Below are 18,039 nucleotides of genomic sequence, written 5' to 3'. Positions count from 1 at the left end.
TCACATGGCCATTTCGGCTTGCAATTTCCGTAGTTCTGCTTCGTCATCGTCCTCTGCAATGGCTTGTGGTTTGGTTTGGACTATTTGATAGTATTAGCAAATGGAGGACAAAGTCCATCAGGGGAAGCATAGGCTTACTCTCTTGGTTCCCGACTGCCGGCATTCTATGGATAGCATCGGATACTGGTACGGTGCCTGATTCGAGCATCTTCTTGTCGAGCTGTTCTTGCATCATCGCCTCTAGCTCGTCGTTCAAATCTTCTTCGTCGATCGTCTCGCCGATGTGCGCACTCGTGATAGCCGCGACGATCTCTTCGCTGAGCTCGTTCTGTACCCGGAGTTTGTCCCTAAGATATCTTGGTAAGCTGCTATATACGCCGAAATTAATCGGAGTTCTAGTTGGAGGACGTACATAGTCTCGTCGACCTTTTCCGGTGTGAGTTTCCCGTGGATATCGCTCATCGCTTCGCCTGCTCTCTGCATTGCGGCAAGAGTCTCGCGGTTAATATTAGCCGACTCGATAGCGTTGATTTGTTGTTCCAACGTCCCAATTTGCGATATCGTCTGCTCGAGGCTGTGCTCATGCCCCTTCTTCCTCCGCAAGGCGGCCTTTGCGGCTAACCGCTTGCGTGTCAGCTCGGACCTATGGGATTTCGTCGGCGAACAATAACTTACCGGTCTTATTCGTGTTGACATTCTTTCGGGCGAGGGCGTCCTGCTCTTCCATCTGTGCCATTAAATGCTTCTCGCGCTTCTGCAGCATCTCGAGCTGCGACCGTAGGCCGAGAATCGCATTTTTCGGGCTGTCCTTTTTCTTTGAGCGGCGCTGCCACCGAACCAGGCCCAGACGCCAGACATGGTGAACGACGCGTACTTATCGAGGCCGAAGTTGATTGAGCGTTGGGAATCGGTAGGTATGATTTAGATAGGGGTCCTGATGTGATAGCCGGTGAGATATCGATCGCGGGGTAGAATCACAGTAGAATCGTAGTTAAGGAGATGACGTCGCTTTTCTTAGTGTGCCTTAGAAGGTAGATCCGTTGACTATGTTGTCTGGAGAGCGGGAGTTTAGACGGTATCAAAAAGGTGAAGGAAAGCTGTAACTGTCACGAGATTGTTGAGGTCTAGGCAGGTAGATGGATATGATGCAAGTGGTTTACGCTTTAGGTAGGTCGATCAGGTAGCAGAATAGACGGAACGGATTGGATGACGCCGCAGCCGACAAGAGCGACAGGGGGGCAACAACGTGCCCACCGACGCCTGACCTTTTTTAGTAGCCGATATTTAGCCGGATTAGTCAATGAATGACCCAGGTGACCAGTAAGGTTTCAAGACGCATTAGTGAACCACTATGTACACAGTAGCAATCAACTAATAAAGTCAGAGGCCGAGTCTATTTGTTACCTTGCAGCCCTTGGTAAAGATAATAAAGTATTGATTCTTTATAGAATGCCCCTTTCTTATCTTACCTATACTGGATGAAGCTACATACCAATTAATTTATTCTTCGCCTTCCCAACTTCAACGTTATTGATCATACTCATCTGTTCTTAACTAATGTCTTATGGACCTCTTCCATCGTTACGCTGTCTCCTCTCGCATCTTTCTAAAAGGCACGTGGGGGATAAGGTCAGATTTCTTGGGTGGTAAGACCGTTTGCTTTTCTCTCTTTCTCCTCATTTTATTTGCGAATGGGCTTGGACACCTCCGCACTCTCTGCGGCCGTTTGGTATCATGTAAAGTTTATGACGACAGCTCTCAAACCTCGAGAGACGGTGATTAACCTACCTCTGGGCTTTCTTATACGGGCGTGTGCACTGATAACATTATTAGTGTAACTGGATACTCGACCTATTCAGCTATATTGACTCTTCAACACGAGTATCCCAAAGGTACTAAAACTAGAGTCAGTACCGATGTTACACTTCTTCTCCAGAACCTCAACTCCGAACAGACGGATATTGGTCAATGGGTCCATGTAATAGGCTACATCACATCTATCGACCGGACATTTGCTAAAACCACGGTGGGATCTCATACAGAAAGCATCGGGGTCCAGGCACTTGTTCTCTGGACAGCTCGTGACCTAGACATTTCATCATACGAATACACTGATTTCCGAGGTTGAGTGACCACAACGGAAGACCCAGATTCAGACACGATTAGCTCGGGGAATTTTCCATGATCTCTAAACAAGCAGAATAAAGCGAGGTACAATATGATGCATACCACTAGCGGAGCCGTCAATGTGCTTATGCCGCTCCGAAACCTGGACGCTACCTACTCATTTAACGATTAAGGATCTATGTGCATTCAAAGCTGCCAATATTGCTTTGTTTGGACTACGAAAACATGATTATGAAAGAATTTATGAAGATGACGAGTCACTAGAGCATATTTTTGTCATTTGGTACCATTACATTGCCAAAAATGACACTCATTGCGGACTGCTTTTTAGCGAGAAGTTTGCTTACTGCAGATTCAAACGCAGGCGATGGGCTGGTGAGGTTGTTGATGGGCTTTACAGGTGCTGAAAGGCTGTGCCAAGAGCTATCACAGCCAACCCTGGCTTATATGCCAACTCAGCAAAGCTAAATACAATTGAAGCACGGCTGTTCTACAAGAGATAAGCTCCGATCGATCTCCGGTGCTACCTTACTTCATAAAAGCTCCGCTCTCGGCCGGTCACGACCTTCAGACCTCCTGGATGTTGTGGGTTATGCGGTAAACCCCGTTTATTGGTAGCTAGGTCGAGTAAACAAAAAAGGGGCTATATCGAGCCTTATATCTACCTAAATGTCTCGACTTCTAGATGGCATGGTCCGCTTACCTGCACGACTTCTGCATGACATGCACACAACCACGGATAAGATGCTTAGTGTAAGCCAATTGGGGACTAGGTCTCGCCAAAAAGAGCTTAAGCTTCTCTGGCTTGTTGCGGCAGGTTGAGCGCCTTATGTACCTAATGCAGACAACCATTGAACTATCACGTTTCAATCTCTGGGATCCACAGAGGCTTCAGCAATGCCAGATGGCAAACCCTCGCTGGAGGACAGCTACCTCCTGCAGCTTTCAATCTAGGAACAACCCATTCTTGATCAACTTGGAGCCGCCGAAGTCCCGCTCGGCGGTGGGACGCATACCCTCGAGTCTTTTGCGTCGTGCTCCCGCCTGTCTTACGGCACATTTGCGTTACATCGGCGATCTGCTGCATCCCCAGACAGTTTGCAAGTTTGCAAAACCTCACTTCCGGGACATCTCGCCCCCTTTCTTGTCATCGTATGGTCGCCGAGAATTATGACTTCTTCGATCTTTTCCGCGGCGTTTTGAGCCCTCTCCGGATCCATTTGATATCAACACTGGTTGGTGTAATGGGCGCTTGAGCGGCCTCTCGGGATTCAATTGCGAGCGCGCTGCTGCCTGCTTCTCCCACATCTCCTTTGATTTCAAGCAGATATCGTCAATCTGTTCCTGAGCGCATGTTAATATCGATAGAGTTCGCAGCGGGTGGATTGCCCTACGTCTGTCAAGCATGGTCCGGGTGTAGAGATTAAAAAGCCGTCCTCTCCCTAAAAGCATGAGTCAATGCATTATTCGCAACTGGTCGTTGTGGCTATCCTACTTCTCTGGTATACGGTCTAACGGTGGCATCTGGCCCCAGATAGTATTGGAGCTCCTGGGTGATGACCTTCTTGTGGATGTCAAGATGCGGAATCCAATATCTATTCATGGGAGAGAATGCCATCTTTTGAGCATACACTAAGCAAAGGAGGAATCTCAGGAAAGCATCTAAGATCAGCACGAAGTCGGTCAACGGGGCTATTTATGCGAGAAGGCTAAGAATAGTTGCGCCTCACAAGCTTAGTGCCGACTGTTGAGCAGCAGCGCAACACTACCGAGAGTCTGGTGTATTTTATCTTCACACCGCCCTCGACGTGAAAGAGAGGCTTTAACAGCCGTGTATTTAAGTTGTCCGGCTTGCCATACCTTCGTCCCGAATGCGACTGTTGTCCGGTAGGTGCATACATACACAAGGGATGCAGGTTCGCCTCACTTACACGCCCCATTTTTCTACAAGGACGAATAAGCATCGCCCATCTGCTCATAACACAGGGCATGGAATATCCACAACTTACACATTGGTATTGGCTCTCATTGCTCAATTTTCTTTTGCGGTCAGTACTGTATCTGGATCACATTGCAGTACTCCCCCTGCCGGTACCGAACTCTTACCTCTTCTTACGAAACTACGTTACGCATTCACGCCCGAGCATGTCTATACTTATGAGTGGGATGTCCTATCAATGATTCTTTCTACCTTTGTGGCGTTTTTACTCATCTTTAACGGCAACCAATAAGAGACTCAATAAACAAGGTATGCGCATTTCCTTGTTATAACGTCTCGATAAAGGTCAGCAGATATCAGGAAACAAATAGTGGCTAGCCTGCTTTGAATACCGTCTTCTATTCGCGATCCGGAGCCTTAAACTTAATATTACAACCATCCGCCTTTGAGCTTCCTCCCCAATCCATGTTTCCCGCGTCATCCTACCCGAATCTGGAAATTACACCATTTATTGATACCTACCTAGGCTATAAGTGCCTCATATCCTTCCTTATAAGGCTTTCAACCGATTCGGGATACATCGTCTCGACTTATTCCCTTGGCATAGTTCGTACGCTAGTTGCTTCTTATCAGCTGAAAGCTAGAGAAAGGTTCCCAGTTTCAAGCTGGTGTGACATCAAGGAATAAGAAAAATCCAATCATGAACCCGGAATTTGACACCCCCAAACTCTTGATCTTACGTAATACGGTACACTTTCTCGTACTACTCACCCTACGATTTGGTTTGTTCAACTTCTGCTGCCATGTTGGCAGTTTATGTGAGTATGACCGACTCCGCGAAATCCCACTATAATATGGTGTACTATTCAATGTCTTTGTTTATTTTTCTTCATTTGATGCCGACTGCATGATTAGGTATATTATAGGATGGTTTATTCCAAGCGCAAGCAGCGCTTGTTAAGAATCAACTGCACGTACACCGGTTGCTTGCAGTTCAACAGACCTTCAGATTCAGCATTGCAGTACTTACCCGAACACTTAATCATTCGTCGTAGATATATTGCGGGTGAACGTGATCAGAATGTGTTGCCAGTTACAACAGTAGAGAGATGGGACGGTATGAGAACGTTACTTCTTGGAGGCAGCCTCTTTAGTCGCCTACAACACTCATTTTTTCTAGCAGTAGCTAGGAGACCCTGATCCAGTCAGTGCCAGACAGCAATTATTTACTCTTAGATCCCTTGTCTTTAGTAAGCATGACCGTCCCGAGTTTTTAGTTAGCTGTCTGCTCGAGGCAATCAATTAAACGGCGATCCCGGTTATCACTATACAAGTCGAGAAGGCCCTTTCTTCCACTTCGCACTTAGTAATCATCTGATTATTTTTTTGGTTCAACGATAGCAGTATCCCGAAGGCGTCGCGCTCTTCGTAATGGCAGGTTACTGCTTACTTTTTATTTTACCGGTGTGATGTAGCTATCATTCGATTCTCGGAGCAAAAGTCATAATTAAAACCTATCAGTGGAGGGAAGGGGACATTACGTGGCAAATCATTAGAAAGCAACACTTATATGGCAGTGGCCTATTAAATTGTCTTAACAGAACGAATAAGAACATTGACAGATAACTTCAATGCCATCGGGAAATCCCTGGCCTATACGCAGGAAAGCAATATTCTAAGCCAAGCAGCTGACGTATAATTTCCGTTCTCTGTCGATAGTTCCGGGAACGGAAAAATACGAAAAAGACAAGAAAAGGGGTGGCACGTTTACGATTAAAACTACCTTGAACCCCTGATTCTGCAAACTTCTATTCACTTTGCCTTCCCTGTCCACCATGTTCTCCGCGTAATTGCCCATATATCTCGGTTGATTACCCTAGAGCATCTTTCGGAACAATATTAGATCTTATGATGATGGATACGATGCAGTACCTACCTAATCAGCAGTTTCTTAGCTTTATCACGGTCTCAGTACCATAAACTTTAGTTATCGAAAGACGTCTAGATGAGTACATAGGGAGATAGTGGCGCGGATTGAATGTTTAGACAGCTTATCCCAGCTTCTTACACTGTGTATGTATTTCTGAGGGAATTTTCTACGTCCACAAGTACATATAAATGGCTTGTCATTTTTGGCAGATGGAGGTACCTCCCCATCCCGTCTATACTCTCAGGTCTGGCCTAAGACAAGTTTTGCATTATTCAACATATGCCAATATATTATTTCCCACTTCAATAGCCCTCCATTGCCTGTAGAGTTAATTACGCGAGCCTCCAAGCGTAGCGCCTTAGAACTACCAATCTCGGACTGTGCATTAGCTTAGCAAAAATGATGGCGCAGTTAAGATGTTGATCAGATAGTATAATTATGAAGTCCGTTCCATTACCGAACAACTTTGAGAAGTAAAATACGCACTTATTTTCACATGTAGATTTAATTATAGCGTGGAGAGTTACTTTGGGGTCTACGCGGCTTTTCCCCCGCGTTAATATGGTAGACTAGTTGTCCCCCATGGTCGGTGATCCAAATAATTAACACTTCGCTAAGTTTCCTAGTTAACTTTAGCGGTACTAGAAATGGACTCATTACACTAAGATTTGCGTTTCCGGAGTTCATGAAGTCCCAAGATGTGAAGCCGAGGGCCACCAAAAGAATTTTTGGCCAGGAGCGTAACGAGTGATAAATACAGGATGACTAATGTCTAAATAAACATGATATAGGTAGTATGAGATCTGCATTCGTAGTATCATAGATATTGACATTCACCAGAATTGATTAAGATACTTTAAGTAGACAGGAGGGCACAGAATGAAGCGATTGGCGAAGACGCTCCATACTAACCCAACGAATCTTCCTCGACAGAAATGTTAAACGACTCATTGAGATAAATACCATCAGCTTAGATAAAACCGAATGCATATTTATATGGACCGAGATCTGCTCTCCTTGAAGCGCGATGGTTAATCCCGTGGAGAAAGTAGTACCTAGAAAGTCGCTAAGCTCAGACAGGGGCTTTTGTAAGCTGCCCGCGACGACGTTTGGCGATCAAATTCGATGGTGGCACATACGACGGGTAGAACTCTCTATCACTACTTCCAGCCTACCTACCTGTCTTTATAATGCTGCAGGTATACTTATAGAAGAAATATATACCTAGGTAAGCTTTAGTTACTAGGTTTCTCTCTAGGTCATCTACATGTAAGTAGCAAACCAAAAATACCTTTACCTATATAAGTCAAGGCCTCCTACAATTAGTGACTACCCAACTCATACCTCGAAATAAGCATGTCAGAACGTATACCTAAAAAGACCTTAGCCATCATCCCGGCCTATGTTTCTAGGTCGAGTATATCAACGACAAGGCTGCTTAGCTCTAAGTCTTAACTATAAATTAGATTCACCTGTGCTGATGCTTTAAACTTTGTGATTTTTAAGCAGACCTCTCTTGACGAAATTCAAGCAGGTACTTCCCTTGGCAGCGTCTATATCAAGTGAATATTGATGGCTGTGTGTGTGCGGAAAGGGGGTCAAGTTATTGAGGATAAATATTGTTAGCATACGAACAGTTTTTCCTACAACATAATCTTCATAATTTAGTTTCGGTAACTTACACACCGCGCATTCTTGGGCGAGACAGGAGTTAAACTTGTCTTGCTAGTATCTCTATAATTTTCAACCAGCGCAGCTAACAGGTAACTATCATTTGACCTCAAATCGAATAAAAACCATGACTTTATCTTGTTTAAAAAACGTTCCCATTATACTCACCGCACCCACTATCGTGTATATACTGCCTCACCCGCGTTCTCCAACTTTCCCAGCCGCTGGAGTGTACCTCCCGACAATTCTAATCTAAAAAGCGACAACGTAGCAACTCGCCCGAAACTGATCGTTGAAGAGAACCTATGTAGTCCATCCCCTCCATAGGAGGAACAAGTAGCAAGAAGCCTAACCTTTAAGTGGGAGCTAGTATAATTAAGGAAGTGGGTAAGATTAAGAATACCAGTTTCTGATAAAGAAGTTATCCGAGTCTTGCCAATTAACCACTAGGAAACTTATAGATTTTAGCGTGTTTGAAAATACCTTTAGAATATATGGGATGCTCTCTTGTTTGGAAGTATCTCGGATCGATCCTTACCTCCTTACATTTGAACATATAATATTTTTAATAACCCCTTTAGAAAGCTTATTTTGAATCTAATTGGTTGAAGAGACTTGTAGCGCTAAAGAATATTTTGCCGTGTGTTCCGCGATGGCTGCTTGGCTGTTTGGCTGCATCAACGCGGGGCTTCGCCTTTTTAGGTACTTGTACATAGCTGAGCCTTACCGATTACGTCAGCTAAGGACATAATCATGCAGGTACGTACCGAAATTATTTGTATGACCTCATCTTTTTGACAACGCAACACGCGGCATACAACTGGTGATTTGCTTGGCCACAACTTTCCACGCAATTCTCGAAAGAACTGGATTAACTATTCAAGCCACATGACATTTACTTAATTCACTGTATTGGTTCTCAGCAAACCGAGCAAGGTTGAAGTCATGCTTTTGTTACAGATTCTGGGGTGATTGACCGATCCGCAATATGGACCAAACACTCCGTCGTGTCTTGCGTGTGCATTTGCAGGCTGTTAAATACATACATATTCAAGTCCATGAGCCAAGGTAGTATTGCTTTTGATTGGGACAAATAGAGCAAGGTATCCAACCCAAAGATATCATGTCGCCGGCCTAGACAACTCATGTTGCGTCGTCATACCCCAGCAGCCCAAGTTGTGGCTCAGATCGAACAGCTCAAAATGCCATGTAAATAAATACTTGATTAGGTGCCTACAAAGTGTCTCACTTAGCCTCTCTTCATTTAGAATATAATCACCATAAATAATTGGTCGAGCACCCTATCCTCCTATAAGTGCCTACAAGCGGCTTTCTAATAAGGCATCATCGTCTACATACAGCCAAGATGATCTTGACGGACATCTTCTCCATGATCCTCCGCCTTGCGGAGTTGGCGTTTGGAGCTATTGTCGCCGGAATCAACGGGCAGTATCTCCATACCGTCGAAAATACCGACAGTTGGGTCCAGGGCCGTTTCATCTACACCGAAGTGGTAGCTGGTCTCGCCATTTTCCTTTCCATCATCTGGCTCTTCCCGTTCGCGGGTAGCTTCGTTCACTGGCCTGTCGACCTTCTCATTTCTATTTGTTGGTTCGTTGCCTTCGGCTTGTTGGTTAATGTAAGTCATCCTCCACGGCTGCGATAGAAGACTAGGTTCTAATCGTTCAAATAGTACCTCGATGGCGGCTGCGGATACATCTTTGATTGGGATAATGTTTCCTTCCGTCGTGGTGATCAGTGCGGAAAGTGGAAAGCTATCATCGCATTCTCCTTCTTGTCTGCTATTTGCTGGCTTGCCTCAGCAATCGTCGGTATCGTCTGGGTCCGAGATCATGAGGCTCGAGCTTACCGTCGACGAAGATGGCGTGGTTCCCGTGTCTAAGATGTACTCGAAATAAAGCCGGGATCTTATATCATCACATGCTGGATTTCCGACTGCGAGACATTACACCGAGTCCTTTTCTAGTCACCTTCGCGCACAGTTTAATAACGACAACCCCCTTTATTTTTCAGTTTTATTAATGATGTTATGAGAACGAGGAATCTGGTTAGCGTTATCGGATGTTTTTAGGATACTGCTTGTTGTTGATGATCTTTAATGACATTGAGCTGGAGCATATAAGAGTACCATAAGAGATACCCATATTAATAATGAGACAATAAACTTAATATTTACCATTGAAATTTCCATGAGACTAGATGGGAATTATATGTAGGTTGGTGGGGTAAATGATACCTCGTCCTCGTAAATAGTAACCGGCTACACACTGCTACGGTATGGTCCAGGATGATTCCAAGTGCTAATCCATAAACTAATATAAACCCTGATCTACCTTGAGCATATCGATGGGTCCCATCGTGTACTATTCCCGTCAAGTCAGCCGCAACATCATGTCTTCAATGCGTAATAAGATACTGACATCATACTGATGCATGTTATATGACATCTCACTTTAAAATTATGTAACAAATAGTCTATGTTCATCCGTAGATAATTATATAGAAACTTTTTTTGATGAATAAATGCCGCAGTCATCTGCAGATAAAACGGATATGGTATTCTACCTATCTACTGGATGGGATTTCATAAAGAGGGTGTCTCTTGTTGGCGCTAGAAGTTAAGAAGTTGGTAACGGGGAAGTCTATGACGGCGTTCAGTGGGGTCGACAGGGGTTAAGGGTCGAGACCCTGTGGCGGATTGGTTAAGGTGACGCCACATCTTACAACTTCTTTTGTCTCACTAGCCACGGTTTTAATCCCTAACAAGTCTTTCCTCTAACAAGATCTCTCGGATGTCGGCAACATGATTCAAATACACTTCATACTGGAGCAAGGACACCAAAGTCCCAACTCTAAACCACTAAGATACTTGAATCCATCGGGATTTTTCTTAATTTGGAAGCTACCTAAGTAGTCTGGTAGTGTAAGAGGCTACGCACATTCGACAAAACGGACCCCATTCAGAGCTGCAGGATCTGGCTTTGTCCAAGGAGTGTACCCTTACATGAATCCCCCACATATCGTCATCTTCCTGCCCACCAGTAGCATCTATGAAGATGACCGCCACAGCATATGGACGTTTACTATGACGCCAGCGGGCAAGCCACATAAAAGTATACTAACGTGCCTAAGCAGTCAAGGTAGCCAGTAAGGCTAGGGGTAACGAGGTAAGTCTGAAGATCTGTGTCACTAGTTCTAGGCCTGATACAGTACCTGGCACTAGACTTTACTTATGAAATTCTTGTGAGCCTCCGGATTTAGTTTGTCCGGGATCGATGCGGGAAGGCTTAGCAACCGCGTCTGTCAAGGATCATGCATCTCCAATCAGGGGCGATGACGACCGATGAAGTCAGAGATACTTTCACATCGTCTTGTAGCTTAGTATCTCGTATTGATTGGGCAAGTCTAGCCTTTGAAGGCGTAATCTAGGAAACGGAGGCTACGATGCTTGATCGAGATTCCAGATGATGAAATATGGCGGCAAATCAAGAGACTGCCTTGGAAACAAAGGGTGAAGATATATGTCGAGGCTGGCTTCGTATCAGTATAAGAAGTCGACAATCCCAGATCTCAACAACATTTCTCCCCTCATCATTATCAACAATAACATCAACAAACAACTACTTGTTATCTAGAAGATAAATTTGATACCCTTTACTACTATATTTATATTTACTACATATTCATACAACTATCCAACATGTCTGGCGTAATCAACAAGGTTAAGGAAGCCGTCTCTGGCCACCACTCTTCTTCTACTAGCAACAACACCAGTCACAACAGCGCCCCTGAGGGTACCCACGGGCCCCACGGCAACCGAACAGCCAACGCCGCAGACCCAAGAGTCGACAGTGATCGTATGTAGCCGTATTCCCATGATACTCTCGTACCATAAGGCCACTAACATTCGTTCTAGGCGACAACCGTGCCGCACCCAGTTCAACCCTTGGCGGCTCTAACGCATACTCCTCTGGAGACAACTACAGCCATGGCACCACTGGCACCACCACAACTGGTGCTCACCGAGAAGGTGCTTCTGGACCTCACAACTCTCGTGCGGCTAATGCTGCCGACCCACGAATTGACTCGGACCGAGACGGCCGCTTTGCGGGCAACACCGCCGGCGACTATGGTGGCAGTGGCCGAGAAGGGGTCACTGGACCCCACAATTCTCGACTAGCCAACACTGTCGATCCTCGCGTCGACTCAGACCGAGACGGCTCTCGCACTGCTGGTAACACATACGGAAGCTCCGGTACCGCCGGAACTACTGGTGCTGGGTACAATCCTTCCGGCACCACGGGTAACAACTTTGGAAGCACTGGCACTGGCGCCGGATTCGGCTCTACTACCGGCACTCACGGTTATGACTCTACTACTACCGGCACAACTGGCACTACTGGTAACTACGGGCACGGTGTTGGTAACCATGGTGCAGGCGGTGCTCATGGTGTAGGCGGTACTCATGCTGGCACTGGTACCACTGGTACCCATGGTCTGACCGGAACCCACGGTACTACTGGTACTCACGGTCCTTCTGACACCTACAACACAACCGGAACTCACGGTCTAAGTGGAACTCATGGTACAACCGGCACTCATGGTACTACTGGTACTCATGGTACTACCGGCGCCTACGGCACGACCGGAACCCATAACACGACCGGAACTCATAACACGACCGGAACCCACGGTGTAGCTGGATCTCACTCTGCTCACTCTGGCCCAGGCCCTGCCCCCGATACAGCTGGTCCTCACAGCAGCAACATCGCCAACAAGCTTGACCCCAGAGTCGATAGTGATCTCGACCACTCTCGAACCATCGGCGGCGACAAGACTTACCAGTCGTAAGTACGCCACTGTCGCCTTTCGGCTTGCTATTCCGTATTTTGGATAAATTTTATTAACGGTTGCTGGAAGTGGAAACTATGCCAAGGATCCTACAGACGCTGCTCAGGTACCCCCTTCTACCCTACGTGCACACATCGGAGAGCCGGTGATCGAGCATGGAGGCCAAGGGCACCACCACCGGAATAGTGCGGGAACGCATCAGGAGACACATAGGGGGTTATAAGAGCTTTATTGGGTTGGTAATGATGGAATGAACAATATTACGATACTTTAATTGTAAATTAGACATATTTCCTTTTATCATGAAGTCCCTGGTGGGAAATGGACATATAATTTATCTCTATACTATGACAATTTCTCGTGAGCTTTAATATTATCACCATAAAGAACTGTAATTGTGTTTTCGATTATCATGTTTAGCCAAGGGGGAAAAAGAAACATCGTACGAAAACTAACGTGGCGTTACAAGGGTACCCCAATAAAATAAATACCTCATACCCCTCTCGAAGAGATGTCCCCCCCTTTCCGATGATTAACGAAGCTCTCTGAGTTGCACATACTCCAACCAGCCTTGACTTCACAAGCAATTATATATTTATGATCCTTTCATAAAGTAAATAGATTCAATGAGAATATCTAAAATAATATCATTCTAGTCTAAACACGAATAGTCCTATGCGTATCATTGGCCAGCTCCAGTTTGTGCTGTCATGATTTGAGGAGAGTAATAGTAGTAATAGTTCCAACTGACACCAGTCCAGCCCATTCTTTCCTGTCATATAGTATATATTTACTTCGTAAAAACCCCTAATCTGTGTGGGACGACTTGATACCACGGCTCGGTCACGGGCTGAGCGACGTCGATCTTCTCCCAGGACCCTGCCTCCCGTAGCGTCTTCTCCGTCTGTCGGCAGAGCAGACACCCGCCGATGAAGTGCGGCCAGAATACGTTGAGTAAGCCTGTATATAACCGATGGTTAGTACTGCGCTTGCTATATCTAGTAGGAGGTAGGGAAGGGAATGGAAGCGAAGGGAAAGACTCACGTTGATACGCCTTCATGTACCAGCTGTTGTTGCACCGCACATGCTCGTATATATACCATCGTCCTCCCTTCTTGAGGTACTGGTATAGCTCGCGGATATTCTTCTCCGGGTCGGGGATGCTGCACAGGCACAGGATACTCACGATGCAGTCCACGCTGCCCTTCTCTACGACTCCGTCCCATTTCGTCGCGTCGTCTAGGTCTTCGATTCCTACCGGCACGATCCGGTATACGTCTTCGAGCCCGGCCTTTGCGATGGCTCGTCGTAGGGCCGGGTGTTGGTTCACATTCGGCTCTATGCCGTATACGCGTGTGATAGGCCCATCGACAGCAGCGCTGCTACCGACCTTCCGCCGCCTGGCCGCGCCGTCGGGTTCGGCGCGCACCTCGGCGATCTCGCTGTACATGTCAACCCAGAGCCCAGAGCCGGCGCGCACCTCGGCGATCTCGCTGTACATGTCAACCCAGAGCCCAGAGCCGGCGCCGACCTCTATGACCGTGCCAGCAAGTCCAGGGGAAACCTGTTCATCGACGACAGCCCCTTTAGTAGCACGACCCTGCAACAGCGGGATGATACGCACGGCGGCATCACGCCTGATATTCGGCCCAGCGATGCCTCCCCAGAGATCGCTGAACCAAGCTTCCTTCAATCTAGAGGGAGATAGGAGTTCGGCGAACTTGCGCTCGCGCAGGAGCCTGAGTATGGTCTTGGGCAGACACGTCGCCGACACTAGTAAGAAGTTCCAGGGGAAGAGCAGACCCAAGAAGGCGTCTATTGTGCGCCTGGCGAGAGACATGATGGGATGAGTTACTCTTCAGGGGAAAGCAAGCTATACCTGGAGATAAGGGGGGAGGGGAAAAATAAAAAGGAAGTAAGAATTCCAACTAGGCAGGCCCCTGGGGTTGGTAACTATTTATATGACCGGGGAAGCGTAACCCTGATTTAACGTAACCCTATCCCCTATCTGACAGCCGCACCATGAAACAATATATTCGCTTCCGTATACGACAGGAAATATCTCCAACTCGATTGGTTAGTTGGAGCACCTATCGATCACGCACACACAGTGCAGAGACTGTAAGAACATTAGCGTCTTATATATGTGCAATGGGTGCAATGGGTACAATGTGTACAGTATTTTCACATGTTTTCATCTCTATATTCTATAGGTATATCATTACAGTTCGTCCTTTTCTTCCTTTATAGGTATGGCGCCTTCCGGTCTGCCGCTATCTTTTTGTAGGTCTACACCGACCTTGCCTCTCCATTTCTGGAACACGGACCAGAACTCCTTTTCCATCCCGGACTCCATCTGGTCCGGTAGGATTACGACATACTCGACATATAGCTTGCCGAATTGGGTTTGGTGGTATACCGAATCCCCATCCTCATTCCATATAGGCATCCCTTCACCTTCCACGGTTTCAACATGACCAGGCTGCACGATCTCGCCGCGCTTCCGGCTTAATCTCACAACGTGGCCATCTAGATGCGTTAAGTTACGGCTCCACTCGCCCATCCAGGCTTCCCGAAGAGATAAGACTTCTCGCCAGAAAAGATCGTTGCCTCTACGCCGGAAGAAAGTACCGTCCACATGATCGGGATTATCATTCTCAAAATCGGGCTCCTTTTCGGTGAGTGTAACAACAAGGTCACCGGCAATCCAATCAGGGCTCGCATCGGCTTCGTTCTCGTATATAATCTTAGCATCTCGGGCAGCACCCCGCTCAATCTTAAGCGAGACGGTGGTCGGTTTGCGGATAACTCTGTTACCACCACAAACCGGGCACTTATGCTTGATCGTCTTGCCGCGACCGCCGCAAGCATCGCAAGTGGTCTGAATCTGCTGGAACATGCCTGGTGCTAGCTGGTGCTTAATAATGCGCACACCATGGCCGCCGCAATGATGACACGTGTCTACAACACCGTCTTGAGATCCTGTCCCGTCGCACTCCTCGCAAATTTGCTGCTTCTCCACTGGAACTCCGTATCCCGGCCGTTGTAGAAGTCGCGTAGGGAAATCCCGACCTTGATCTCAATGTCGTGCCCGCGCGGCTGTCCCCTCTGGTAGTGACCACCCCCACCGAAGAATCGGCTGAACAAGTCAAACGGGTCGTGATGATGTCCGCCCCCCTGGCTGCGCTGCTTTAGACCATCATGTCCGTACTGGTCGTAGATCTTTCGGGACTCCGGGTCGATTAGAGCCTCGTAGGCCTCGGCGACCTCGACGAATTTGTCTTTGGCTGTAGAGTCACCTCTAGATATCGCATAAGCTACTAATTTATATCACTATTTGCTTAGACAGTACGTTGACTTACGGATTCTTGTCCGGGTGGTATTTCTTGCTTAATTGTCGATATGCTGTCTTGATCTGCTTATCTGTCGCCTGACGGTCTACCCCAAGAATCTAATCATGATTATACGTTAATACTGAATTGCTAGACAACTTTAAAGGGACGTACTTTATAGAAGTCTTCGGCGCAAAAAGCGAGCTGCGCTAGAATAAAGAGCAACCAAAGGGTTGCCCACTGGAATAGCATCATACCAAGCGAATGGCGGCTTGCAAAAGCCCGCTAAGTTACTGCAAAGGAAAAAAGGTATCGTATATCAAACCCAACCAGAAAATATATTAAGTATGGGAAGCTCTATGTATGAAAAAGACTGAAAGATAATTCTCCCATGGATATTGAAGAGTCAACATGGGAATTGGTCAACGTGGTGTCTTGGGATTATGAGGTATAAGTTGTAAAAGGTACCCAAGTAGAATAAATGCAGAGACGTAGCTCTAAGTTAGATGCTACTAATAAAATAAACCGTCTACCCTTGAAAAATACCAGCGTGTCAACGTGGTAAGAACTTGTAAGCTAGGGTGTTCGACCCGCTTTGATAAGATAAGCCCTGCAACTTTAAAAAGCGGGTTTACCTTGGCAATAGTTGAAGCTGTGATTGGCTAATATTTCGTATGTAGTGACTCCAAAGGAAGTAATCCGAAAAAAATACTAGGCAACTACGGCAAAGCTTCCAACTACATGATATAACATGTTTTTCATTTCTTGCTCATATCTCCAGCACTGACTCTCTATAACGTCTCCGAAACAATCCCGAATAGCTTTGTTATTCCCCTACATATGCCCCGGTGTCAGTCATATGTGGACAAATCTCATCTTCTAGCATTGGGATATTAGTCGGGGTTCGTATTCTCAATAGCAGCCCCGCCGTCATATAAATATTCTTAATCTACATACTATCATAACCTCGAAGACCAGTCATGAGCAACAAACGATATGCCTTCATCCCTATGGATGAAGGTGAAGTGGGTCCCCAGAAAGTCGAGAAGAAATCCAAACATAGGCGTCGCGACGAAAATGGAAAATCTAGTTCTCATCGTGATTCGCATCACAAGTCGCATCGTACCCAGAGTCGGAGTCATAGCCGCAGTCGTTCGCCACGTCGCGATTCACATAGACCGAAAACGAAATCCATCCGAAAACACGCGGAGGATGACTTTGATAATAGGTGGGGTGATGAAGAGCCAGGGAGTGAGCTTGAACCTTCAGACGACGGACGTGACGAAGAGCCCGAGTTCAAAGAATCCGCTCCCAAACGCGTCAAGTTAAGTCCTAATCAACGAGAGGGAGAGGATGACGGTGCCGATTCCGATACTGCGCGCGACATTGCCGAGCGAGAAGCCTTCTCCATTCGTCTCAAGGAGCGAGATGGGGGCAAATCAAAGAGCGAAGGCAGGGCCGAAAGGGAAAGGCAGCGTCTAGCCGAAGAACTTTCTGCAAGCAGGGCTGCTATGCCAGATTTACGGGAGCGCTCGAGACAGGATTATCTAAAGAAGAGGGAGGCAGAAAGATTAGCACTATTACGGAAACAAGTCGCAGAGGAGACGGCAGAATTAAATAGTGGTGTACGGTTATCTGAGCGAGAAAAAGCCGAGTTCGCGAAAAACCGAGAAATTTTACGATTAGCCGAAGAGCGATTGCGGATTGATGACCACCGTGACGGCTATTATATGCCTGAAGATTATATCACGGAGAAGGGCAAGATAGACAGGAAGCGGAAAGAGGAGGCGCTATATAAACGATACGTCGAAAGAGATGAATACGGCCAGGAGAAGTTTGTTACCGAACACGAGGAGTGGGAAAGGGAGCAGACACAAAAGGCAAAGGCTCAGATTAACAGGGCGGAAAGAGAGTACGAAGGAGATTATGCTCCTGTTCTTGATCCCGAGCAGTACATACAATGGAATATGGGCTCGACATTAGCTGGGGAGGGAAAGACATTAACCAAAGAACAGAGGTTTTTGGAAGCGCAAATTGAGGCTGCAGAGAAGAAAGCATTATCGATCGAAGAAACTCGAAAGAGCTTGCCAATATACAAGTACCGAGACGAATTCATCGCTGCTCTCGAACAACCAGATCTTAGTTCTTGTTGGTGAGACGGGCAGTGG

The 18,039-nt window shown here is 46.6% G+C and overlaps 6 protein-coding genes across 6 annotated transcripts; 3 read left to right on the top strand and 3 right to left on the bottom strand.

The window, feature by feature from the left end:
* GL218_05354 (Vacuolar-sorting protein SNF7) lies at window positions 1-3,745 on the bottom strand (the record flags this gene model as incomplete). Its single annotated transcript, XM_033582016.1, has 7 exons — window positions 1-80; window positions 139-347; window positions 413-617; window positions 676-873; window positions 3,303-3,471; window positions 3,522-3,569; window positions 3,623-3,745. The coding sequence occupies 7 exons, from the start codon at window positions 3,743-3,745 to the stop codon at window positions 1-3; spliced, it is 1,032 nt and encodes a 343-aa protein (XP_033434979.1).
* A 5,288-nt stretch (window positions 3,746-9,033) lies between these two features.
* On the top strand, window positions 9,034-9,570 carry GL218_05353 (uncharacterized protein; the record flags this gene model as incomplete). The annotated part of the gene is made up of 2 exons (XM_033582015.1): window positions 9,034-9,306; window positions 9,361-9,570. The coding sequence occupies 2 exons, from the start codon at window positions 9,034-9,036 to the stop codon at window positions 9,568-9,570; spliced, it is 483 nt and encodes a 160-aa protein (XP_033434980.1).
* A 1,818-nt stretch (window positions 9,571-11,388) lies between these two features.
* GL218_05352 (Collagen alpha-5(VI) chain) lies at window positions 11,389-12,539 on the top strand (the record flags this gene model as incomplete). The annotated part of the gene is made up of 2 exons (XM_033582014.1): window positions 11,389-11,545; window positions 11,605-12,539. 2 exons carry the CDS (start codon window positions 11,389-11,391, stop codon window positions 12,537-12,539), a joined length of 1,092 nt encoding a protein of 363 aa, XP_033434981.1.
* Window positions 12,540-13,329: 790 nt separating this feature from the next.
* GL218_05351 (Methyltransferase-like protein 7A) lies at window positions 13,330-14,379 on the bottom strand (the record flags this gene model as incomplete). Its single annotated transcript, XM_033582013.1, has 2 exons — window positions 13,330-13,499; window positions 13,584-14,379. The coding sequence occupies 2 exons, from the start codon at window positions 14,377-14,379 to the stop codon at window positions 13,330-13,332; spliced, it is 966 nt and encodes a 321-aa protein (XP_033434982.1).
* A 381-nt stretch (window positions 14,380-14,760) lies between these two features.
* Window positions 14,761-16,126, bottom strand: GL218_05350 (DnaJ-related protein SCJ1; the record flags this gene model as incomplete). Its single annotated transcript, XM_033582012.1, has 4 exons — window positions 14,761-15,450; window positions 15,510-15,840; window positions 15,902-15,990; window positions 16,046-16,126. The coding sequence occupies 4 exons, from the start codon at window positions 16,124-16,126 to the stop codon at window positions 14,761-14,763; spliced, it is 1,191 nt and encodes a 396-aa protein (XP_033434983.1).
* Window positions 16,127-16,851: 725 nt separating this feature from the next.
* GL218_05349 (Pre-mRNA-splicing factor ATP-dependent RNA helicase-like protein cdc28) lies at window positions 16,852-18,027 on the top strand (the record flags this gene model as incomplete). The annotated part of the gene is made up of 1 exon (XM_033582011.1): window positions 16,852-18,027. The coding sequence occupies one exon, from the start codon at window positions 16,852-16,854 to the stop codon at window positions 18,025-18,027; it is 1,176 nt and encodes a 391-aa protein (XP_033434626.1).
* Between the last annotated feature and the right edge of the window lie 12 nt (window positions 18,028-18,039).

The sequence above is a fragment of the Daldinia childiae genome (assembly GCF_008694065.1).
Source record: "Daldinia childiae strain JS-1345 chromosome Unknown Scaffold5, whole genome shotgun sequence".
Classification (NCBI taxonomy): Eukaryota; Fungi; Ascomycota; class Sordariomycetes; order Xylariales; family Hypoxylaceae; genus Daldinia; species Daldinia childiae.
This window is presented reverse-complemented; position numbering and strand designations above follow the sequence as displayed.